This window comes from Passer domesticus, chromosome 11, assembly GCF_036417665.1.
Source record: "Passer domesticus isolate bPasDom1 chromosome 11, bPasDom1.hap1, whole genome shotgun sequence".
In the NCBI taxonomy this organism is placed as follows: Eukaryota; Metazoa; Chordata; class Aves; order Passeriformes; family Passeridae; genus Passer; species Passer domesticus.
The window spans coordinates 14,228,001-14,250,122 of NC_087484.1; the positions used below are offsets into that span (position 1 = coordinate 14,228,001).

General features: G+C 44.1%; 2 protein-coding genes across 7 annotated transcripts in view; both read right to left on the bottom strand.

The window, feature by feature from the left end:
• Positions 1-569: 569 nt before the first annotated feature.
• CHST2 (carbohydrate sulfotransferase 2) lies at positions 570-3,807 on the bottom strand. The gene has a single exon (XM_064385812.1). The coding sequence runs from the start codon at positions 3,663-3,665 to the stop codon at positions 2,379-2,381; it is 1,287 nt and encodes a 428-aa protein (XP_064241882.1). The 5' UTR covers positions 3,666-3,807; the 3' UTR covers positions 570-2,378.
• Positions 3,808-14,306: 10,499 nt separating this feature from the next.
• Positions 14,307-22,122, bottom strand: part of U2SURP (U2 snRNP associated SURP domain containing) — a 39,697-nt gene continuing 31,881 nt past the window's right edge. For all 6 annotated transcript variants that reach the window (XM_064385807.1, XM_064385806.1, XM_064385805.1 and 3 more), the window contains 4 exons: positions 19,420-19,530; positions 17,028-17,146; positions 16,088-16,255; positions 14,307-14,821 (listed from right to left, as the gene is read on the bottom strand). In XM_064385807.1, coding sequence (XP_064241877.1) covers positions 14,683-14,821; positions 16,088-16,255; positions 17,028-17,146; positions 19,420-19,530 — 537 coding nt within the window. In that variant the 3' untranslated portion in view covers positions 14,307-14,682. The remainder of the gene's footprint in view (positions 14,822-16,087; positions 16,256-17,027; positions 17,147-19,419; positions 19,531-22,122) is intronic.

The window sequence follows — 22,122 nt, forward strand, 5'->3', positions numbered from 1 at the left end:
AACATGCTGCCACGGAAAGGCCCCATCAGGAGACCCAAGCACAGCTCCCCACTGGCAGCACAGGAGCCGAGGCGCTGGCAGTGTCCCAGACAGGGCTGGAGTTCCATGGGCTGCTGGAGCATGGACAGGACAGGCTAGGGTAGGGCAGGGCAGGGGAGCAGGCAGCCTCAGAAAGCAGGCACGGAGAAAAAGCAAGCACTGTGCTCTACAAGCAGGTCAGATTTTCAAGCACTGTCCCCGGACACTGAAGAAAATAAAAAACCCTGATGGGCACAGCTCAAAGCCAAACACCCAAAATCCTCTCAGCACTGCACTGAACATGCCCAGTGGTAACACAAAACACATCATTCCACAGCAACACGAGCACCTTAATCTGCGTTTGAAATACCAAACTAACTATGCCTCATGTTTCTAGCACTGCTGTCTGGAATCTGGGAACACATCCTAACAGGCCAATTAAAAGATCTCCCATTGCTAGATTTAATGTGATTTCACTGACGGTGAAAATGAGCTGAGGGAACCAACATGTAATGCAGTCATTCAGCAAGTGTATAGGCAACCTTATGCAATAATCTTTTAACTAGTTTATTAAATGTTTTTCCTTTTCAGAATAAATTCAACATCTAATGCCAAAATTTCATCAAGAACTCAAAAATCTTAGTAGCCAGTTATCAGCTGTTTGAATTACAAGAAATAGACATATTACACATCACTAAAATTTTCACACATACACCCACACATACACACACACGTATCAGCATCCTGTTTATATTATTTTCACAAATCAATCTTCTTTTTCCTACTCATACTCTTCACATTTTCTGAAGGCACAACACCCAAATAGGCAATGTAAAATGTACTTCCTGTAGAAAAGTCTGTAGTCTCCTAAGAGAACAGTTTGGCAAAACTATGTTTGTTTAAAAACTCAAGTTCCAAAATGAGCCTTCAAAGAGCAGCAGAGAACACCAAGATTAAAAACTACTTAGGGTGTCTGCACTTTTCATATGCAACACACCACTTAACCTCTAATAAAGCAGGACTTTTCCCAAGAAATTACAAAAGCAGAAGTAGTAAAATCTCTTTTTTATCTTTTTTTTTTTTTAATCATCAAGTTTTAACGATGGGACAGACTCTAGGCAGAGCTCCCAGAAAGAGCCAGACCACCATCTGGCTCCACCACAGAGCAATGACAATTCACAGGCAATGAGTCTCCAACCAGCACTCTGAAATCAAACGCTGGGCTGGCTCCATAAAAGCTCTATTACAGCCATGAACACACAGCTGTACATTTCCTCCCTCTTCGTACATAAATATACCCTCAGACACAGACAAAGGGAAAAAATAAATCATTTTATGCAATTTTCTATGCTTCCCTGCTCTGCCTGTTACCAATGAATGTCAAGAAATATCTTACATCTTATGTTTTGTTAGCACTATAGAATATATAGAATATATATAATTTTATTTTTGTTGTCACACATGCTAATGTTTCCAGTATGATAAATGTCTTTTTAAATCCTGCATTTCTTGTCACGCTGTAGATCCACTTCTATTTGACAGTGACTCCTGGACATACATGTCAAGACAAAAATAAATACTGCTGCGATGGCAAACGTTTTAAAACTCTTAGGACACTAATACAGTGGCACTTGAAAGACTTTTTAAATACAACAGAAAAGACAATAGTTAAATAGAAACCTGCTTTGACACAGCCATGAAACCTGCGCTACACTTGCAAGATCTGTATTTGTTTCTGCAAGAGCAGCTCCTGATCTTTGAACACATCAAATGTTGCACTCCAGCCCTCCGCCCATAGCCTTTAAGAAGTCCACGTTGTTATTTTAAGCAAGCATCCCCTCCAGCTGTACATAAGCAACACTGCATTTCCCAAACAATTGAGGTAATTATAAAAATGAATATCATTTATTATTTTTTTATTACTATCATGTCTGAACATTTGCTTTCATACAAAAGTCTGATTTTCAGCATTATGTTTTCCAAGGGCATCCCCTCCGCACCAAGGCAGATAAAGATGTGTTAGGAATTGCGCAAGAGTTTGTGTTACCGTCTTCAAACCCACAAGAACTTCATGAACACGATATTGGTGCCTGGCGTTTTAGAGAAGGTGGAAGAGGCTTTATACATATTTTCAGTTCCACTTGATTTTTTTTTTTTTTAAATCGCATCTAACCCAATGCAAAGGGGGCGGGTAAAAAAAACAAACAAACAAAAAAAATAAAAACCACGAAATCATCACATTACTGTAAGTTACCCTTCAGCAGTCTTTGGAGGAAATCGGAGACCAGGCTGTTTTTCCCGGCTCCCTCCCTCCCTCCCGGCAGCCGGAGCGGCTCCTCCGCCCGGGCTCCGCCGCCCCGTCACAGCCGCGGCTTCCTGAGCAACGTTCTGCTGAGGTCCTTCACCTCCTCGGGGCTGCCGACCCGCTCGTAGCCCAGCAGGGCCATGGGCTGCTGGCAGTACTCCTCCACCTGCTTGATCTGCTGGTAGCTGAGCGCAGTCCTCCAGGCACTCAGCGCCTGGGTGGCGTTCCTGGCCGACACCACGAACGGCTTGGAGGAGTAGCCGGGGCCACTGGTCATGTTGAGGGCGAACTTCTCCATCTCCGGGCTGACTGCCAGGTTCACAAAGCCGTACACCTGCCGCAGGGTCTTGATGGGCTCCACCACCAGGTCCTCGTAGCGCACGGCCATGTAATTGCCCTGGAGCCAGTCAGGGGGGTGCAGAGCAGTCTGCAGGGTCTTGGCCATGCTGCTGCAGATGACCTCCATGGCACCCAGGGCATGGTAGTCCGAGCCGCCCGCCTCCTTCTTCCCGCCCAGCTTGTGGCCAGCATCAAGGAAGGGCATGCGGTGGATGTGGGGGTCCCGGCTCCTCACCACCTGCAGGCTCTCCCGGATGAGGCCGTGCCGGGACTTGATGCGGGAGCTGGCGACGGCCCGGGGGTCCCGCACCAGATGGATGACTTTGAGGTCCAGGGTCGGGTCCCGCATGAGCGGGGCCAGGACGGCCAGGTCAAAGACACGCACGCCCTTGATGACCAGCGTGTGGTACTTGTGGCATTCCTCCTGGAAGCGGCTGAGGCGCTGCGGGGGACACTTTTTGCACACCCGGTCGTCCACCATCCCCACCACCTCCTTGCGATAGGCCGGGCAGAGGGGCGAGGAGCAGATGACCTTGTTGGTGGCCGCCCCGAAGATGCCGAGCGTGGTGAGGTTCTTGCCGGCACCCGCCGTGCTGTAGAGCTGGAAGACGGAGAGGTCGCATCGGTACAGGGAGCTCAGCATGTCGCGGGCCGCCCCTTGCAGCGACACGGCGTCACCGGGGTACAGCTTCTGCCAGACGTGCCACACCGGCTCGTAGAGGAAAAAGACCTCGGGGTTCTGGTTGAAGAGCTCCCCGAAGAAGGACGAGCCCGAGCGCCAGGTGGTGAAGACATAGACCAGCTGCCGCCGGGCGCCCCCCGGGCCGCGGCTCCCGGCCGGCGGCGGCGGCGGCGGGGGGTGGTGGCGGGGGGCAGCCGGGGGCTCCCCGCAGCGCCGCGGCTCCCGCCGCCACTTGTACTCCAGCAGGTTGAGCGCGGCGAGCAGCAGCAGCAGCGCGTAGCCCAGGCACAGCGCCAGCGCCTTCCGCCGGCACACTTTCATGCTGGGCGGCGGCGGGGCCAACTGTTGCTCAGCGCCCCGGCGCCCCGGGGCCCGCGGCGGGCAGCAGGGCGCGCCGCCCCCGGCGCCGTCTCCCGGCCGGCCCCCCGCGCCCGGCCCGCATAGCGCAGCCGCCGCGCCGGCCCCGCCGCCCCCGCCCCTGCCCTACTTAGCAGCGGCACGGCCGCCCGCCCGCCCCGCGCTTCTCCCGCGCCGCCATCGCCGAGCGGCCGCGGGCGCCGCCGCAGCGCAGCTCACGGCGGCCGCCGGGGCGAGGCGGAACCGCGCTCCGCTCCGCCCCGCAGCGCGGGGCGGCGGCGAGGGGCGGGCGGGGGCTGCGCCGCCCCGACAGAGCGCATCGCTCCCGCCCCGCCCCCGCCGCGCCGGGAGCGCTCCGGGGCCGCCGCCGCCACCGAGGGGCGGCCCCGACTGGCGGCCCCGGGCTGCAGCGCCCCGCCCGCTCCGACCGACCGCCCCCGGGGAGAGCCCGGCTGGTCGGCACCGGCCCCGACCCCGGCCGGGCCCCGCTCCGCGGCGGGCGCTGCTGGGAGCTCCTCTCTGCTCTGCCGGGGCGCTGCCGTCAGCCCGGCCCGGCGGGAGGCTCCTACCGGGTACCCCTCGCACAGCGGAGCTGCGCCGGTAACGGGAAAAACAGAAGAGAGGGGAAAGATCCCTGAAAGGCTTGAGAGGATTCCGGGGCCAGCCCCGCCGCCCTTATCGTGGTTTGTGCAGAAACTCGGAGTTCTCAAAGATTCTCCAAAACGTTTAAAAAAAAATCGTCACACTGGATCTTCCCGGCAGAGCTCAGCACAAATGCATCCGCCCGCAGTTCTTCAGAGCGTTTTTGCAGCCGGTGTCCGGTCACCGGGCGGCCCTGCAGTGGCCGGAGCGCGGGGCTGGCCGCGAGTGCCGGGAGAGCCCAGCGCAGCCCCGCTCCCGCCCCGGCCCCGCGGGCACCGAGCCGGCAGCTGGCCGGGGATGGCCCCGGGACTCCCTGCCCCGGGCGGGAGTGAAATCGGGCAGCGCTTTCTCCTGTGTCCTGGGGACAGCGCTGTGCGAAGGGCAGCGGTGCGGCTCCAGGCAGCCGCGGTGCTTTAAAGACGGCCACATCCCCAAAAGGCGCCTGAAAAGGGCGCGGAGTGGCGAGTCCCGCGGGGACAGCGCACTTGTGGGGCACAGGCTTCCCCATGGGCTTCTGCCAAAGCTCAGTGACTCTGAGAGAATTTTCTCGGCGGTTTCCTCCGCCCCCGACCGAGCTCGGAGCGCTCCGGGGCTGCTCAGAGTTGCAGGAGCGTTTCGCGGCTCTCTCCTGCGCTTTGCGTTCTGTGCCCAGCAGCTCTCGCACTGGTGCAGCGTTTCCCAGCACGCACACACAGACACGGCCCATCTCCCCGGGCAGCCGGGAGCCTGGAGCGCTGGGGCTGCCCCTGGCTCAGACCAGCCACAACAGAGGACACTGGGGAGATTTTGCTGGAAGGTTTACTAACAGCACGGATCTGACACTACAGCAAAAGCTTTTACACTCAGAAAGCAGATAAAGCACAGATTCAGCCGGTGTGTTCTTGCTTGGTAGCACGCTATTTAATAAATGCGAGAAAACAGCACAAGAGGGCGAAGGAGATAATTGTGTAAGCAATCTTCATATCGCTTATCAAAACATTTCAATACTCCTCCCACGTTTTCTGCAGGGATATTAACAGCCAAGCTCCCTTTCTGGGAAAACTTCTAAGCCCCCTCCAGCCCCAAAGCCAAGGGTAAGGTCTGTAGCAGGAGGGCTCCTCTCTCCGAGCCTTGTCAGGGCAGGTGGCAGCGGGATGGGAGCAGGGAGCTCCCCTGGTGTGCGACACGGCCATCAGGGCACACGGGCCATCCAGAGCTGCCAGCGACCCTGGCGGCAGCCTGCAAATGTCACTGTGACTTTTCATACAGAAGCGATTTGTTAATAGCAGACTTTAAATGACCATTAAATATTGAGAAGAAGTCTCTATTTCATCAAAGTGAGGGGAAAGGGGAAGCTATTTTTTTACCTTACGATGCTCCAGAGGAAGTCTTTAAAACCACATTGTGTACAAATTATTTGCAAAAGAAATGTGCAGTTTAAAGGAGCTTAAAACGATTGACTTGTAACTCTTGAAACATAGTACATAACGGAAAATAAAGCTCTGGAGTACCTTGTAGCATAAAATTCTTGCAGTTATTTTATTCTTTAGTTCTAATCCATGAGTTCTTCACATAAAACAAGACTTTTGCTTTTTTATATATTTTTTTTCATTCTGGAATGGTCTGTAGTAGCATCAATTAGCCTATATTAGATGATGAATGACAACAGCAGTACTGAGACGCTGGAGTTCATAAAGCAATATCTCCCAGCACTATTGTTCTGCAGCACTAATGCAATAAAGGACAGAGACTACAGGGAGCAAAACCAATTCATGGCAGTGAAAAATCATTACAATACCATGAAGTTCAAATTAATCCCTTCTTTCCATTTCACTCAGTTGAAGAGAGATATGAAATTTTCTGAAAAAAAACCACAATGCCAGCTCCAGTTCTTACAGCATTTAAAATTTAGCAAGTAACAAATAAAGATAAGCAAACATGAACTGCAGGTATAACGTCTGAAATGGTAAAACTAATCAGTAAAGCCAAACATGAAAAGCTGTAATTGGATTCTGCACCTTCCCTGCTGCTACACAGTGGTTACATCTCTGAATCAGCGAGTGCAGGAGAACTGAAAGCAACACTGCCTTCATCAAACTGCTCCAACTCAACGAGGAAAACACGAGGCCAGCAGCTCTTTAATTCGACCCACGTGCTGCTAAACAGGATCTTACTTTTCAAAACTGGAGCAATGTAGGTGTCTGTGCTGTGCAGGTGCATCCGAGTACCCACGCACAACACAACTGCAATCAGTCGGGTTCAGTGCAGCTGCTTTATCTGATCTTCCAGAAGTTTCAGACCTGGCACTCAAGTAGCACTTTGAAGAACCCAATATCAATGAATATTGAATAAGTTTATATGGAAGGGATTTATACAGCCAACTTTCAATTCACAAGTTTGGAGCTTTTGTTGGTTGGTTGGTTTTTTTTTTTTTTTAAATCATTAATACATCTGTTGCAAAGTATTAGAAACATATGGCAAAGAAACATAAAAGTATAAAAAATGGTAAGAGGCACAGAAAGTGTGTGAAAGAGGAACATTCTGCAGCTGAACAAATACAGTTCTTCACAAATATATTCAGATATTTCAGTGTACATTTTCCACCCTCTATTTTACTTCATGTCAATCTATTTTATGCTCACTAATTTCAGTATACTAGATCACCCATGTCAAAGAATAAAAAGTTTCCTTTCTTCAAAAAGCAAAAATCATCATTCAAAAAGTAAAATTCAAAGCCCCAACACTTCTTTCTAGGCCAGCTTTAGTTTTTGACAATTACATGTAGTTTGCTTTGAGGAGCAGAAGAGAATGCTCCTTTTCCAGTGCAGATTGTTACACACTACAGAACTCAGACAGAAGCTGGGTGGCTTTATTTCCCTCAAACTCTGTGGCCAGCAATGTGTAAAGTGAGGGATAAGTACCTGCAATTAAAATGCCCCAATTCAAAATATGAGGGGAATTTTTTTCATTCAATACTTAGATATTTTATGTTATAGTTTAGTATTTTATATTTAGTAACTACATTTATTAATCTTACATGTAATATTTAGGCAACCCAAATCCTGACTAGCTGAATTTCTTCCTCCCTCAGATACTGCCTCAGTCAGAATTCTCCAATATCCCCTCCACGACAGCCCTTCATTTAAGCAATGGGGCTAAAAAGGTTTCATCCTTATTGGAACACTTCCCAACTTTCTATTTTTTCATGCTTTAAGATTTGCCTCTCTCATGTTCACAAGCTTGCAATGGGCCCAAGGAGAAGTTTTTCCTGAAGTCAAACTTGAGCAAGATTTTATCTTTTAAAAGAAATTGAAAGATCTAGATTTATGGTGTGGTAAACCTAGTGTGAGATAAGTTCTGGGTGCTGATTAAATAGTGCTGTATCTAGCCTAATCAGGATAAACAGAGATCCTGAATTCCTCAAACATTGCCCAAAAGTGAGATTCTTAAAACTAAAGCACAAATTATAGACCACAAAACGTGAACAAAATTTATATAAAATTGAGTAGCTCTCAAAACTTGGGAAACCTATGAATTTAGGACTGTATTTTAGCCTCACCACTGGAGATGAGTGAGAAGAATCTCTACAGTAGCATTTAGAACTGCAGGCGTTTGTATTTTGCACCCTTCCTTCTAGTATTGTGCATGATGTCTTTACAGCATATTCAACATGTCATGCCGCAGTGGCAGCTGATTTCCCCCAAAACACACTTTTTTCCAGTAATGTTGAATCCTTCAGCAGCTATTCCATTAAGTGATGGCTGCCACAGTCTGCCTCCTAAAGTATCCATTTTCTCTTGGACGTTCCTTCTGAACCATAGGTGCAGAAGCAGCAGGGACCAAAATTGAAGCAGCCACTCATAAACCAGAAATACAAAACCAAGTGGACAACTTGTCTGTAACAAGCTGTTCCCTGCCACCCCAGTTTCTCTTTCATGTTCACTTCCAGTTGCACAGGTGATATTTTCAATAAACTACACTTCAATAAATATTTATAAATTTCTGTTTGTGCAGCTGAAGGAATTCCAGAACTTTGCAAATGTCCTAGGGACACTGCAGTGTAGATTAGTCTCTACTTGACTTTTATTAAAATTAGAAATCTTTTTTCGGCTGTTGTGTAACTGGTTCAAGTTCTAAAGGGAAGATAACCTGAAAAGCCAAGGGATAAAAAAAATCACCAGCAATGCAAGAGATGTAGATTTCACGGTGAAAATGCCCAGTATCAGCTGCAGTGCAAACCTCTACACCATAACAAGTTCAGAAGATTCACCTCTACCCTCCTGAGTTTCCATTTGCAGCAATGTGGTCAGTGTTTGCTCTAGCAGTATCTAGCAGGTAAAAACATTTGGCTAAATCATTCCTGAAACACCAGAGCTGTACCTCTTTAGCATGGCTCAAAAATATGAAAACTGGTTTCTACTCCCAGTGATGGCTTTGGTGATGATTCTGATTGCTGGTAATGATCCTGGAAGTTCAGTCCTGGGCACAGGCTGCTCCATCTTCCACAAATCCAAATTGTACGCATCAATTCCACCCTCCTCTTCCCACACCAGCTAAATTTTAAAACAAGAACAACTTGTCATACAGAATTAAGAAATTCTGCCAGGTTAAATCTTTCTGTGAAAGATTTCTGAGAACTTTACAAAGACCTTATGCTCATTGTTTCTCCTTGCTCACCTCTCTACAGGCACAGTTACCAAACACAAGCTCTAATCTCAGACCTAGGTCCAGCCTCAGGAGGCCAAGAAAGATTCAGGAAACACATTCCACACTCGCTTGCAGGCAGCCTCTTAACAAGGTCTGGAAGAGTCAAACTGATGGTTTGTATTTAAGGCCAACAGCTACAGCAAGTTCCCCAGTTCACACAAGAATAAAAATAGAACGAGGTCCAGGGATATCAAAACCCGTGTTTAAGAACTCTGAGCTCTAAGCAGAGATCTCAGTAACTGGGATTTGTAATCTATCCCAAAGGAATCTCTGGCCTCTAACATCAAGAGTTCATATCCCAGCCTTTCCCATCTTGTGGGGGCGTCTGAGGTCTCTTTCCTCTCTTTCATCTTTCAAAGATCTTGCAGAACTTAAATTATCTTGGAGGCATTTGCTCCTCTCAGGTTTGAGTGCTGTGTTCAAGTGTCCCTGGAGCAAAGGGGAGAAGGACAGAGGCACAGCCTGTAAACGCTCAAGGCTGCTAAGGGATGGCTCCCGTTCTGCACATCCTTCCTGCCCTGCACCTCCTCCTGTGAGCCTGCCTGCCCTGCGCCCACTCACCCCTTCCACAAGGCAAGCTGTCACACAAGGCAGCAGAAAGGACAGAAGGAGAGAACAAGAGGCACAGGCAGGGCTGGAACAGGACCTGGCCCCAAAGCAGCACCAAGGCGTGACACTGGCCCTGCCACAGCACTCAATGTCCCACGAGAGCACCGCCCGGCCCCTCGCTCCCCCGGCCTCCTGCAAACCGCTGCCAGCGCTAACGAGCTGCCCATCACCTCCCTGTCCCAGCAGCAGCCCCCAGTGGGAGTTTCCTTTGTTCAAGGGAGATTCATACAGACTAGTGAGCAGCCCATGCCTCATTAACGAGTTAGAGCAGCACAGAGGTCACTGTTGACAGGGGAAAGCAGCAGCCATTAGGGCTGGACAACACAGGCAGAACAGCATCGGGCAGCAGAAGAGCTGCTGGGGCCAAGAACTGTTCATGCGTAACAGGCACGAACATTGCTCTCTTCCAGGTTAAAAATAAAACCATTTCTGGCAACCAGCAAACTGACAATTTTATTGTTGCCACGTCAGTTGGAAAATTTTCTGTATAAAATACAAACCCAAAAGCAAGTAAGACAAAAAAGTCCATGTGAAACTACCATTTCCTCTTTAAATAACCACAAACAGAAAACTTTCTAGCATATGACAGAGTTATGCTGTAGAAAATCCCAGCACAAGACCAGACAGCAAAAGTGGAAAATGGCCCAGGCTCACCCATGAAAACCAACACTGTACAGACAGAAGCAGGTGGAGGAAAAAACAGTATGCAATTGTTTAAGACTTCTGTATCCTACAGGGGAAACAGATTTGGACAAAATTAAATTAGCATTTTAGTTGTTCTCCTTACGAGAGTGGCTTACAAACTGAGGAGCAGCAGCTCCAGCAGCAATAAGAACTACCAAAGTACTGAAGTATTGAAACAGCACATACAGCAATGAGAAAAAGAAATTTAAAAATACTACTATGAGTTATTTTAATAAAATTACCTCAGCAGCCATATTCAGAAAACTGATAAAATTTTCAGATTGACAATATCATGTTTGTAATTTGATAATTCTCAGTTTATTGAGTGTCTTAATTGACCCTGAACAGTGCTTGATTTTAAGAGAAGATAACTAAAATTCTCCTCTAGGTTATGCCACTGCTACTGTCTTCTCTTCTAGAATATTCACCTTACATATTCAGTGTAGACCGAGAATAGATGAAAACCATCCCACCCCAAACTCTTCACACAGCTGTACAAAAGTGCATGCAGCAAGCTACCTATCTAAAACCTACCAAGTTCAGACCTTAGTCCATCTGCAGAAATACAGCAGTGCTCTGCATTTTTATTTATTCAAAGTATTAATTCCACTGAAGCACTGTCAATGCCTTGGAGGAAAACCCCACAAGCAAGCTGCCTCAAGTGATTAGAGTCAGAGCAGATTTGCCATTTGTGGCTGACCTTGCTTTTCTCATCCCAAGATTCTGTTTTTTAAGGCGTTACATGAGCTCTTTGCTCTCGTGTCACCGGCACAGATGAACCCACATCAGCTGCAATTCTAAATACATGCTTTGGGAAACATTGATTACCTACCCTTGTTCCTAAGTGGTTGTTGGTTCTTACACTTCAATACCTGCAAAGGGGAGGTGGGGAGACCACATGCACACGTACAGTGTCTGAATAATAACCTGTTCAGAAACCAACTCTTCCTCAAACAGTATCAGAAATACACGCAGCTGTTGTGCAGGGAAGCCAAAGGAAGTCAGAGTTTAAAAAAGGCAGTTCAAAGACAAACACTTCTGTAACACTGGGAAGATTTAATTGTTGCAAGGACGCTCTATGCACTATGTAGCTTCTGCAGCAGCACAGGTCCCACGGGTCAGCACTGAGCCTCAGCAAACCTTGTGGAGACACTCCTGGGGCCAGGACTGGCTCAGAGCACGTGCACCTGCAGCTGTGGCCCTTGGAGGCATTCCCATAAGCATGGGATGGCCAGGAGTGCAGGGCAGGCTTCACCAAAGCCCATCAGGACAGCAGCATCCAGCACAGATCTGGGAACATACCAGGGACATTCCCTTCCCAAGGTCACCCCACTCTGCTCCAGGCTGCACAGGGGCTCTCAGCCAGGCTAGAACAGGCTGTACAAGCTACACTTGCTTTCTCTGCTTTGGACAAGCCTAAACCCTGAAGCATGAACATCTCCCTCGGGTTTCCCTAAGGCAGGGCAGGAGAGGAGCCTGTTACCCACTCGTGTCTCCACGCCCTCCCAAAGTGAAGAGCTGGTCGCACACTGAGGGTCTCAGAGGATAACGGGCTCCCTCTTCCTCTACAACCACAGAAACCACGGGGAGACACAGGACCACACCTCCTCAGGACAGGACTTTATTTGGTAAGGCTTCTTCTGAATGCTACTTCCTGAATCCCAGATCAGTGATTCACATTACCCACTCAGCACTTCACCCAAAATGCTGCAGAAACACAAGTCACATCACACAGTAATGGCACACGGCGACTGCACCTTGTCACCGCAACGGGACCTAAAGAAAAATGAATTTCATAAGCAGCCTGATTTTAAGTCTTCAGTAAAACTTTGCATCTTTTACAAAATATTTGTTAGCAGATGCCGCCCCCTTCCCGCTTCTCTTTGTGGAAAAGCCAAGCTATAAACAAAAGTACAAAAGCAGGAGGAAATTTAGACTAAGCAGGATGAAAATACTCTTTTCTACAGGGCAAAACAGTCCAGGCAATTCAGTAAAAGATACAGATTCTTAATTGCTCTTAAGAGACCATTGGGTAAGATCAGCTGTTTTAGAGCCCAGGACATAAAGTGAAGAACAAGAGGTATGGCTATGGTATTTAGAGAACAGATACTGAAAAAGGCATTGCATAATAGAGCAGTTACAAAATAAACCCTAATGGGTGTGCTCCTTTAGCTCTCTTGCTACTTGGCTTAAGCTTTCTATAATCACTGATGAGAATTTCGTAAAAGCTGAAATGAAAATTAATTATTGAAAAGTACCTGAAATGCTAAGTGATTTTCTACCCTGAGGGTTTTTAGCTATTAAATGAAATATACAATTGATTTGCAGATAAAATACTCCTGTGGCAAAGCATCTTTAGTCCCACTTGACCCAGAACACTGACATTTATCACTCCTTCATTTATAAACAGCTACAAGATAAAAGTAATGAAGAAGTTAATTGGATCTGAAGTGATCATCTTCCCACTGCACAGTAAGGATTCTCCCTATCCCCAATTGATTTTAGTACCTACTTTTCTTTCTAGAAAGCCTCATCTGGTCTGTGCCAAGTATAAATACACAGCATTTAAGGAAAAAAAATTAATTGGTTTATAAGCAATCAAAATCTCTACTGAATACTATCCAGAATCACCTTATGTTACAGGAAGAAAAAAAATACAAAAAATAAACTCTGCATATTTCTAAAACAGATTCTTTATAATGTATTACAAACAGATAAAAGGTGTATTATTTTCTCATTATCAATGCATCTATTCAGTACTCATTCTAAGTCTTTAAGTATGCATGCACTCTTCATATTTTCAGTTCCAGATCACTGCAGTGTTCTCATTAGCAAACACATCACATATGTGATGTGTTGCATCACACATGCAACCATTTACATAATCTTATAACAATGTCTCTCATCAGGAAAAAAAGAGAGAAATTTTGTTTTCTTTTTTTGTAAGACCTTTTAGATGCTGCTTCTGGAAGTGCAGCCAGTGAGGCTATTTACATGTCCAAGAGGTTCTCCCCAATGCATTTACAAATCTCTAGCAGTGAGGAGCCTGTGGACACACCAATGCACCAGCAGTGTAACAGCAGGCCACCATCCAGCACTCTGTGCCTGCAGCTAAGCACAGCTTTGGCTTTCACAGACAGCTCACAAGAGGCTAGATCCCTTTTGATTTTAGACTTTTATTTCCATCTCCCCACACCTCCACGTATAAACACTGAAACCTCCCCTCTCCCACCCACAGAAAGGTTGCATGGTGAGGTGATGCAATTTAAAGCCACATCAATGCCTAACACACAGAACAGGTTTGGAGCATGGAAAGCCTAACATGAAAAAAAGAAGTTAAACAGCCTCTCAAACAAACAATATTAATAAATACGTAGTAAAATTTAATTTTTCCCATCTTCAAGAATTTTCACAACAGACGAATAAATTCAGTAAAATAATATAAAAGCTGTCCATTTGCAGGAAAAAACTGTTTTAGAAAACAAGAGTGTACTGAAGGCTGCAATTATTCTATCTATATGTAAGAAATCACAGAGCCTCAGGCATTCTGTGCTTTAGTGCTCCCCATGTGTGCCACAAAGGTGGCTTGTTACTGAGACATCACACATGCTACACACACACCCCAGAGGATGTGTCTTTGCAGAGGCCCTTTTGTAAAAATGAACAAAAACATTACAGTGCTGTTATAAATGTTCCCTGTGGTTAAAATGCAGACACAGGAAGCAAAGATTTACCTGTAAAGCTTATCGTGGTAGGTACCAGACTGCTGGACTCTTCTGACAGTAAAACCTCACAGCAGGAAAGAAACCCCATCCACTGGATTCAGGCGCCTGTATCTGGACAGTCAAAGCAGTGAGAGCAGAACAGAGCCACGCTGCACTGAACCATCCAGCACCCCAGGCTGGCTGGAATACACAGAACTCCCAGACAAACTCTGCACTCCCTCTGGGATCTGCATCACCACTGGGGCAAGAAAACAGCATCTTCATTTTCTGTTCAGATTTTATTTGAAATCTAATTCAAATTGTCAAAGCTACAAAAAGGGGGAACATTTGGGTTATTTCTGCTATGTCACAACATTCTAAAAACAAAATATCACTACTGCCAGCAGATCAGTTACACACATTTCTGATGAAACTTCTAAACACAAAAATGTTTCTTTTGGGAAATAGTCACAATGAAGATATTTTGTACAATATAAAACAATGACAGGTCTACAGATGCAGATACTCATGAGTATACACGTGCATTCACAAAAAAAAAATCAGGAATGCTTTTTTGTTTTTAAACAGACTGTTCAGGCACAAAAACAAAACCGCATTTCCAGTAAGTGACAGCATCATAAAAAATATTAACATTGTCAGTGTTTGCTTTTCTTTGACTTCTTGTGAGATCTGTGAGGAGAACGGGACTGAGACCTGGATTTTTTCCCTGACTTTTTAGGGGATCTGGATCGTGATCTTCTTGATCTTTTGGGTGTCCTGGAGCCAGATGGCGACCTACCAAAAAAAAAAAAAAAGTCAAATATTAATAGAGAAAAGCATCTTTTCCTGAAGTTATTTGTATTCATTTATTGAGCCAAACGAGGCAGAAAACATTTTTCCCTAATAACAAAAGTAACGGGATGATATGTTGCTTTTGAGTAAAAGGCCATTTTTACATTATAAGGTTTTGAGAGTATTTTGGGCTTAACTTCAGTGCTTAGAACCCACATGAAAAATAACACACACTCACATCCTTAAACCCACACCAGGAACTCACAGCCTTTCACACGAGTCTCAGCTAGTTTGGCTCTTGTATTGCAGCCTATGTCCACACAGAAATGAAAAACTATGTTCAATTGTGTTACAGTGAAATACTTTTGATTTTCATCAAGCATATTCAGATTGTGATGCAGCCCCACAGAAAAAAAAGGAACACTGAATAAATTATTGTCATCTAACCCACACCTAATATATTGATCTAATATAATGAAACCTGAATGAGCATCATATTAACTCTAAAAATAACATCTCAACTACTTTTCTACTTTTATTTGAAATCCTTATTTACATAAGCACAAGAATACTGTAGTTATGTGCTATGATTTTTTCAACACCATCAAAGGAGTATTCCTCAGCCTGACCGAGGAATTTTATATCAGTAAGATATTCCATACCTCTAAAAGAAGTGGAAGGTGAACTTCCAAGATACAGCAGCTTTAGCAGAATAATATAATTTCACCTCAAGTTTAACATTAACTAAAGACAAATATTTGTATCAGGGTGGAGGTATTAGGAAATACCTATCTCAGAAACAAAACCCCATAAGCAGTATCTGATTTTTTTTCCCTTAAAAAACAAACTGTGGGAGTGAGAAGCTTCATGTAAGCTGATCATCAGTGAAAGGCTGCATGGTCACTCCAATTTGAGAGGTTCTATAGAAGGGCTACAGGAATTTTAGGACTACAGAAGACATCCTTTGAAAATAAAAATCTAAGAAAGCAGCAAGGTGCTTTGGTTTAAAGCAGCATTTCTTAAAATCACCAGTAAACAGGTAAACAAAACCATAGCAGAGCAGAGTCTGGAGCTGATTATCAGGGCAGGAGGCTGTGTGGACTTCCAACCCCAGTGCTCAAAGGCACTAATGATGAACGTGCACTGCAGAGTACTGTGAGAGTCTGATACCCCAGTATCAGATGTGCCCTGCTGAAACACGCCCCTGCTCCCCACACCCCAGCCAAACACACCCGCCAGCTCCCTGAACCAGAGAAGATACCAGCTCACCTTTTGCCTTTTTTACTGACATCCCTGGGAGAGTCTTTGTGCGAGGAGCGGGAGCGGGAGCTCTCCTTGTGGGAGCGCTCGGAGCGCTCCGATTTGGGCGAGGGCGACTTGGCGCGGCGGCTGCCGCTGCTGCGGGACGGGCTGGGGGAGCCGCTGTGCCGCCGCTTCCTGCCACAGCCGGGAGGGAAAGCACACAGTCACAACACTGCTCCCCCTGAGGCTTCAGCCAAGCCATCGCAGTGACTTGGGAGTAATTAAGGCATTGTAGGCTTTTTGGTATTAAAACAAAAAAAAAACCAACCCAAGTTTATCGTGTTAACAAGTTTAACAGATTTTTTCTGCTTGAAAAAAGATGAAGGCCTGTGAGTAATTTGGTATATAATGATGGTAGAATGGTAAACACATTCTGTCACAGCTCCCTGAAAAGGAAGGCCTCTTACCACAGCCACACTTAGAACCATGGCAGAGTTTGGCTATGCGAGCATCAGGAGATCAGTGCCCAGTCAGCTACCCCAAACCCTGCTGCTCAGCATCTGCACTGTGAGAGGAGTCACACTGAAACCTCTGCATCTCATTTGTGGCCTCCTCTGGACAGTTCTCTGACTGAGGCACTGCAGGCAATTCACTGCCACAAGACAGTTAACCCCGTTTGCAACTGGTAATCGTTTGACCATGCTTCCCCAGGGCATAAATGAGCCAAAGGGCAGCCCTGTTCAAAGGGACCTCACTTGGGGCAGGGTAAAAATGACAATTCCTTTAACATTTTGGAGAATGTCTTAATAGCCAAAGCATGGGGTTTGGTTTTTTGTTTTGTTGGGTGGTTCCGTGTCTTTCTTTTAAAATCAGATGTGTGATACAAGGTAATTTCAAGGCTGCCACTGCCTGCAAAGATAGTGTGAGGGTTTTCCTCCCATCCACCTCAGTCCAAGGAGAGCCATACCTCTCTTTTCGTGTTGGTGTACATTCCTCTTTTTCCTTCTTATCTTTGGACCTGGTCTCAGACTTTTCCTTGTCCTTTTTGTCTCTGTCCCGTTCTCTTTCCATCTCTTTTTCTTTTTCCTAGATTATTAGAAACAGGGACACAGCACAAACACTTACTGTAACACAAACTGACAAAAACACGAGGGATATCAGCCTGTGTGAGAAAATCTGTGTATCTTAACTGGAAATGAACAGTTTTCAATGGTACAAATTTCAGGGGCAATATTACAGCAGTAATACATTTTCCAAACTAAATTAAACATGGAAGAATACCAGGAGCCTCTTTCTACTTTAAACATGTGCAGTCATCCATATTAAGCCATACTGAAAACTGATATACACTCATAACTAGAAGTTATCTCAAGACAAAACAAAATACAAACAAGATTCTTCAATAACACCTACTTTGTCAAAAACAAACAACTATAGTCCATTTCTAGGTATCAACAGGACCATTTTGAGAGAAAACATATACCCTGAGCACACCGAGTCTGTCTGTCAAACAGAAAATTAACTACACAAAAATAAACCTTATCAGCACATCTGAACACAGAGATCAGATGCTGTGGTTTTCAGTACTGATCATTCATTTAAAAAAATCAATTCCATGGCAAAAAATAAACAGATATTCCTTGCATACCCCATAAAGAAGATAAAGAAGGGGTGACTTAGCTAAATGAAATAAAGGAGGGATGGTGAAGAAAAAAATTAAAAATTAAAAAAAATACAGTAGAGGAAGAGGAGGTAACGCAAGTGCAGGAAATACCAGGACATTTATCCTCATCTCGTCTCACGTTCTTTTTACTGGGAAGGCTCAGCAGTAAAACCTGCAAGTGTCCTTATCCTTACACCTACTCTTACAAACTGCTGTTAGGGATCTCTAAAATCACTGCACTCTCAAGATGTGCCAGGTTTATTTGACAGCATAACTATGTATTTTATCTTGATAAATAAGAATAAATAGTGTTTTCAATAGCTCTAAGTTTCTAGTCTCTAAACAATATACAATGCTGCTGGGAAATTACTCTTGGAAAGCTTATTGTAAGTTTGATAAAAAAGAACAACCAGCCACCAAGTTAATGGGAAATATAGTCAGGATCAGTATGACATTATTGTTACAAAAACTAACATTATTATGGCATTAAAGCAAAAGATGAATTTATTCCCTTAACAACAGAGTTACTATTGTTTTAAACAATGGTTATAAATATTTCTTTCTTGAAAGTGAAAGAGACAATTATTAAAAATCCAAAATTTGTGAGCTGGTTGAACTAATTCAACACAAGGCATCTAAAATTTTATCAGGACCGTTATTATCAATTTCTGTTTGTTTAATCTACTGTCTCACTAAGCATTCTGTGCTTACTGTACAAATAATTTCTTTTACAGAAAATGCCAAGAAAGTGGAAAGTTTTACAATACAACTACATTCAGAAAGAAAATTATAAAAGCCTTATAAAGTCTTAACTGCAAACATCAACCTCTAATGTGTGCATCTCCTTCAGGGATCAGTTTACCTAATTTTTAAAAGTCTTTTTCTTCAAGGTACTGTGAATTAGTCAGATACTGAGCACCAAATAATGCAAATAACAAGTGACAGAAAAACCCCTGGTGGAACCTGCTTATTTGTATTTAGTTTCCAGGGAACTGCATGGGTACCTAATTCCATCAGTGATCTGTCAGGCTGTAAAACCAGATGGGAAAAGCAACTGTCATTCATCCTCCCTCACTCTATGCAATGTCCAAAGAGGCTGTTTTTCCATTATGTTTCAAAGGTTTGAGATCACATCGTAGCACATATAAGATGCTAACTTTTAAAATCACTCTGACTTCATAGTCCAGAGAGGTCTTCTAAAAATGGTCATGGTACAGAACTAGTCACATTTGGGTGAATGGATGAGCTGGAATTATTCAGGAAGCTTAGACACTGGAGAATCAGAAACAGGTATGCTGCCTAAAACTATTTCTCCCTTCCTTGGGAAACCTTGAAGGCAACAGATCAATTACTAAAAGCAAAATGAGAAGAGTGATGAACATCTTCAGTTGAGGCTGTCCCTTTGCTTTCCCACACCTAACAGTTTGCTTCATGCAGTAGATGCAGGAGTGGTCCCTAAGGTTTCTACACAGGCTATGATACCCAGCTGTGCAGTGGGAAACACCACAGGACTTGGGTTAAACAAGGAGATTGTATTCTGTACTCTGCAGAAAGCACTGGGACTTAGACATGCAGTTTGATATTACAGCAGTATTTTAACAAGAACCATGTGTTGTGTTTGAAGCCACCTTACATTCAATGAACTCAATAGAAGTCTATCACAGAATCAGAGGCAAACATGAAGAACAGTTCTTACCCTCTGGAGCAGCTTGTCTCTATAGTGTTCAACCTGTTCCTGAAAACTCTGGCCTGGCTTCTTGGGTCTTTTCCCAGACTCTAACTCATCCTGAAACTTCATCACCTTAAGCTGTGAAAACAATACTGACCATTAGATTATTTGACTTATTATTATCCAGTTAGGCAGGTGGCTGAAAATGAAATTTCCATTACATGTAATCTGTATTCTTCATCCCTTCTATACAAGCTTGTGCTTGTATAGAGATACTACAGAGATATTAAATTTATTTAAAATGGATCCAAGTAACAAAACCACACACTCATCTGCAGCACCTGCAGTTGTTTACAGACATGGTGAGAACTAAAAATAGAGTTTTTTTCTGTTACTCTACTAAATTCTGTTCCCATCATTAGTACACTGCACCCTTGTATTTCTTGGGTCATTAACTGTTTTTTTCCTTTCAAAATGAAATAATTTACTGCAGGTGTCAATATATTCTTTCAACTTCTCTGTCTACTTCAAAGTTTCCTTTGGAAACTGCCTTTTTTCCATTTAACCCTGAATGTTAAAATCAAATGACTGACATAATTAGGACATAAAACAATGCACCTCCTCTTCAGGGTTGTTTGCACAGAGTGACTGATTTGAAAGAACTGATTTCTACTAACATAATACTTTTTCATGTGCTAACAAGCTTAGCAACCAAATTCAGTTCCCAAGTGCTGCTAAATGTAACACTAAATTTGCTGCAATATCCCTGACAGAGTCACAAAGTTAAGCAAATGTCAGAATTTCTCCATGTGGTTTTTTTTGTGGGTTGTTTTGGTTTTGTTTTGTTTGGGGTTTGTTTTTTTGTTTTGGTTTTTTTTTTTGTCTAGAATTAAAACCTTCTGCGAGTTTGTGATGAGCCTGCCTCCTGCTGCAGATGAAACCTGTGCTGTGCATTTCTGTTTGGAGCAGGATTATCAAAATTTGTGCAGCAAGGTGGAGACAGAAGTAAGATACCCTAGAAAAAGGTCCAAAGAGGACTATGCTGCTTAATTTTGTCTGTGAGTTTATCTACACTCTAAGGAAACATGCTTAATAAACTATTTAAATAATAAAATTCCCTTTTTTTTTACTACTTCATAGCACTAAGGTCCCTTTACAGAGAGGAAAGCACCTTTTTTTAGATGTGTCGGGGGGAAGAAAGACACACAAATCACCATAAATATCACTCTGAAATCTGACTTATAATATAAAGCAAATTGCCAGTGTTTCCACACTTAGAAAAACAGGTAAGAAATCACTGTTCTTCAGTGTTATAGGAAAGGCTCTGCCCCTGCTAAGTTCAGGAAAGAATTCACACTTCAGAAGGATTAACAGGGGTAGGAGGGAAGCAAACAAAAGTTACTAACTTGCCTCCTCTGGTGGCACCAGTCTAATGGCCGAGGCCAAAGTTTGTTTGTTCACTTTCTCCTTCCAGCTAACAAGCTTAATTTACTAACTGTGCCAAGAGAAAGAATTGTTGCTTTACTAATGAATTTCCAAAAAATGCATGAAAAAATGTTTCTTAGCTTCCCCGGCAGTCACTGTGTAGACTGTGCAGCTGGAGAATTAAATTTCACCAAATTTTTGCCAAATATTTTACACAACACTTTTTACAGGGCATATTAGATGGCATAATTGTTAAAGCTGGTAATTGGTTGCTTTTTTCCTCATCTCCTTTCCTCAAATTTAACAATGGATGTGGGTTTTGGCAGGGATTGGGTACATACTAAGAAGAAACCACGAGCGTGAATGCTTTGAAGTAGTACAGGGAGTACTTTCCTGTCAATGACAAACTTGAGGAAAATTTTAAGTACTCCTACATAGTGTCTGAAATGTTCTCAAAAGCAAAAAAATTTTTCTCCTCTTCAGGCAATTCCAAAAGTCTGAATCAAAATGGTAATTTACTTAAAAAAAGAATAAAATGCAAGCATGCACTTGAAAAACTCAAATATTTGCCACCTAAAACTTTTACTGACAGAATAAACTGCTGAAAGAACTTAAAACACTTGTGCAGTGTAAAACTGACAGTGATAAAGCAAATCACTACCTAATCTGCCTCCACAACTGCCAGGATAATGTCTGTAAAACAGATACTCAGGCTGAAAGGAGCTCTTTCCATAACTGCTACAATCAATATTACAGCAACATGAAAATTAGTTTCACTTGTACTTTCATTAGTCTAACATCATGTATTTTCTACAAAGATACTGCCACCATGAGTCAGGTCAGCCATAAATCCCATTCAGCTTCCCACATTCAGAATTTATTCACTTAACATGGCTGTATATCAGAACTATCAAACTGCTGTGCAATGCAAGAGATTTCTAAGTGCTTAGTGAGAGTCTATTAATTTCAACAAAATCTGAATAGTTAAAAGTAGGCATATTTAAGAGAAACAACATTTGTGACACTCTAAAATATTCTTGGCTGAACATCTTACAAGAATATTATGGCACTTTGCCAATGTCTGATGTTAGCTAACTAGCACAGTACAGCATGAACAGTAAGGCAGCCACAATTCCACCCTCCAAACATTACCCAGGTTATAACCTGTCATTTGGAGATGCTACAACTGCAATAAGCATTTAGCAACTTCTTAATATCATTTTAAGGCACTGAACAGAAGCTACAAGATTTCTGCTATTCAATGTAACCCAGGTCTGAATACAAGCCAGAAGTCACACACAACTT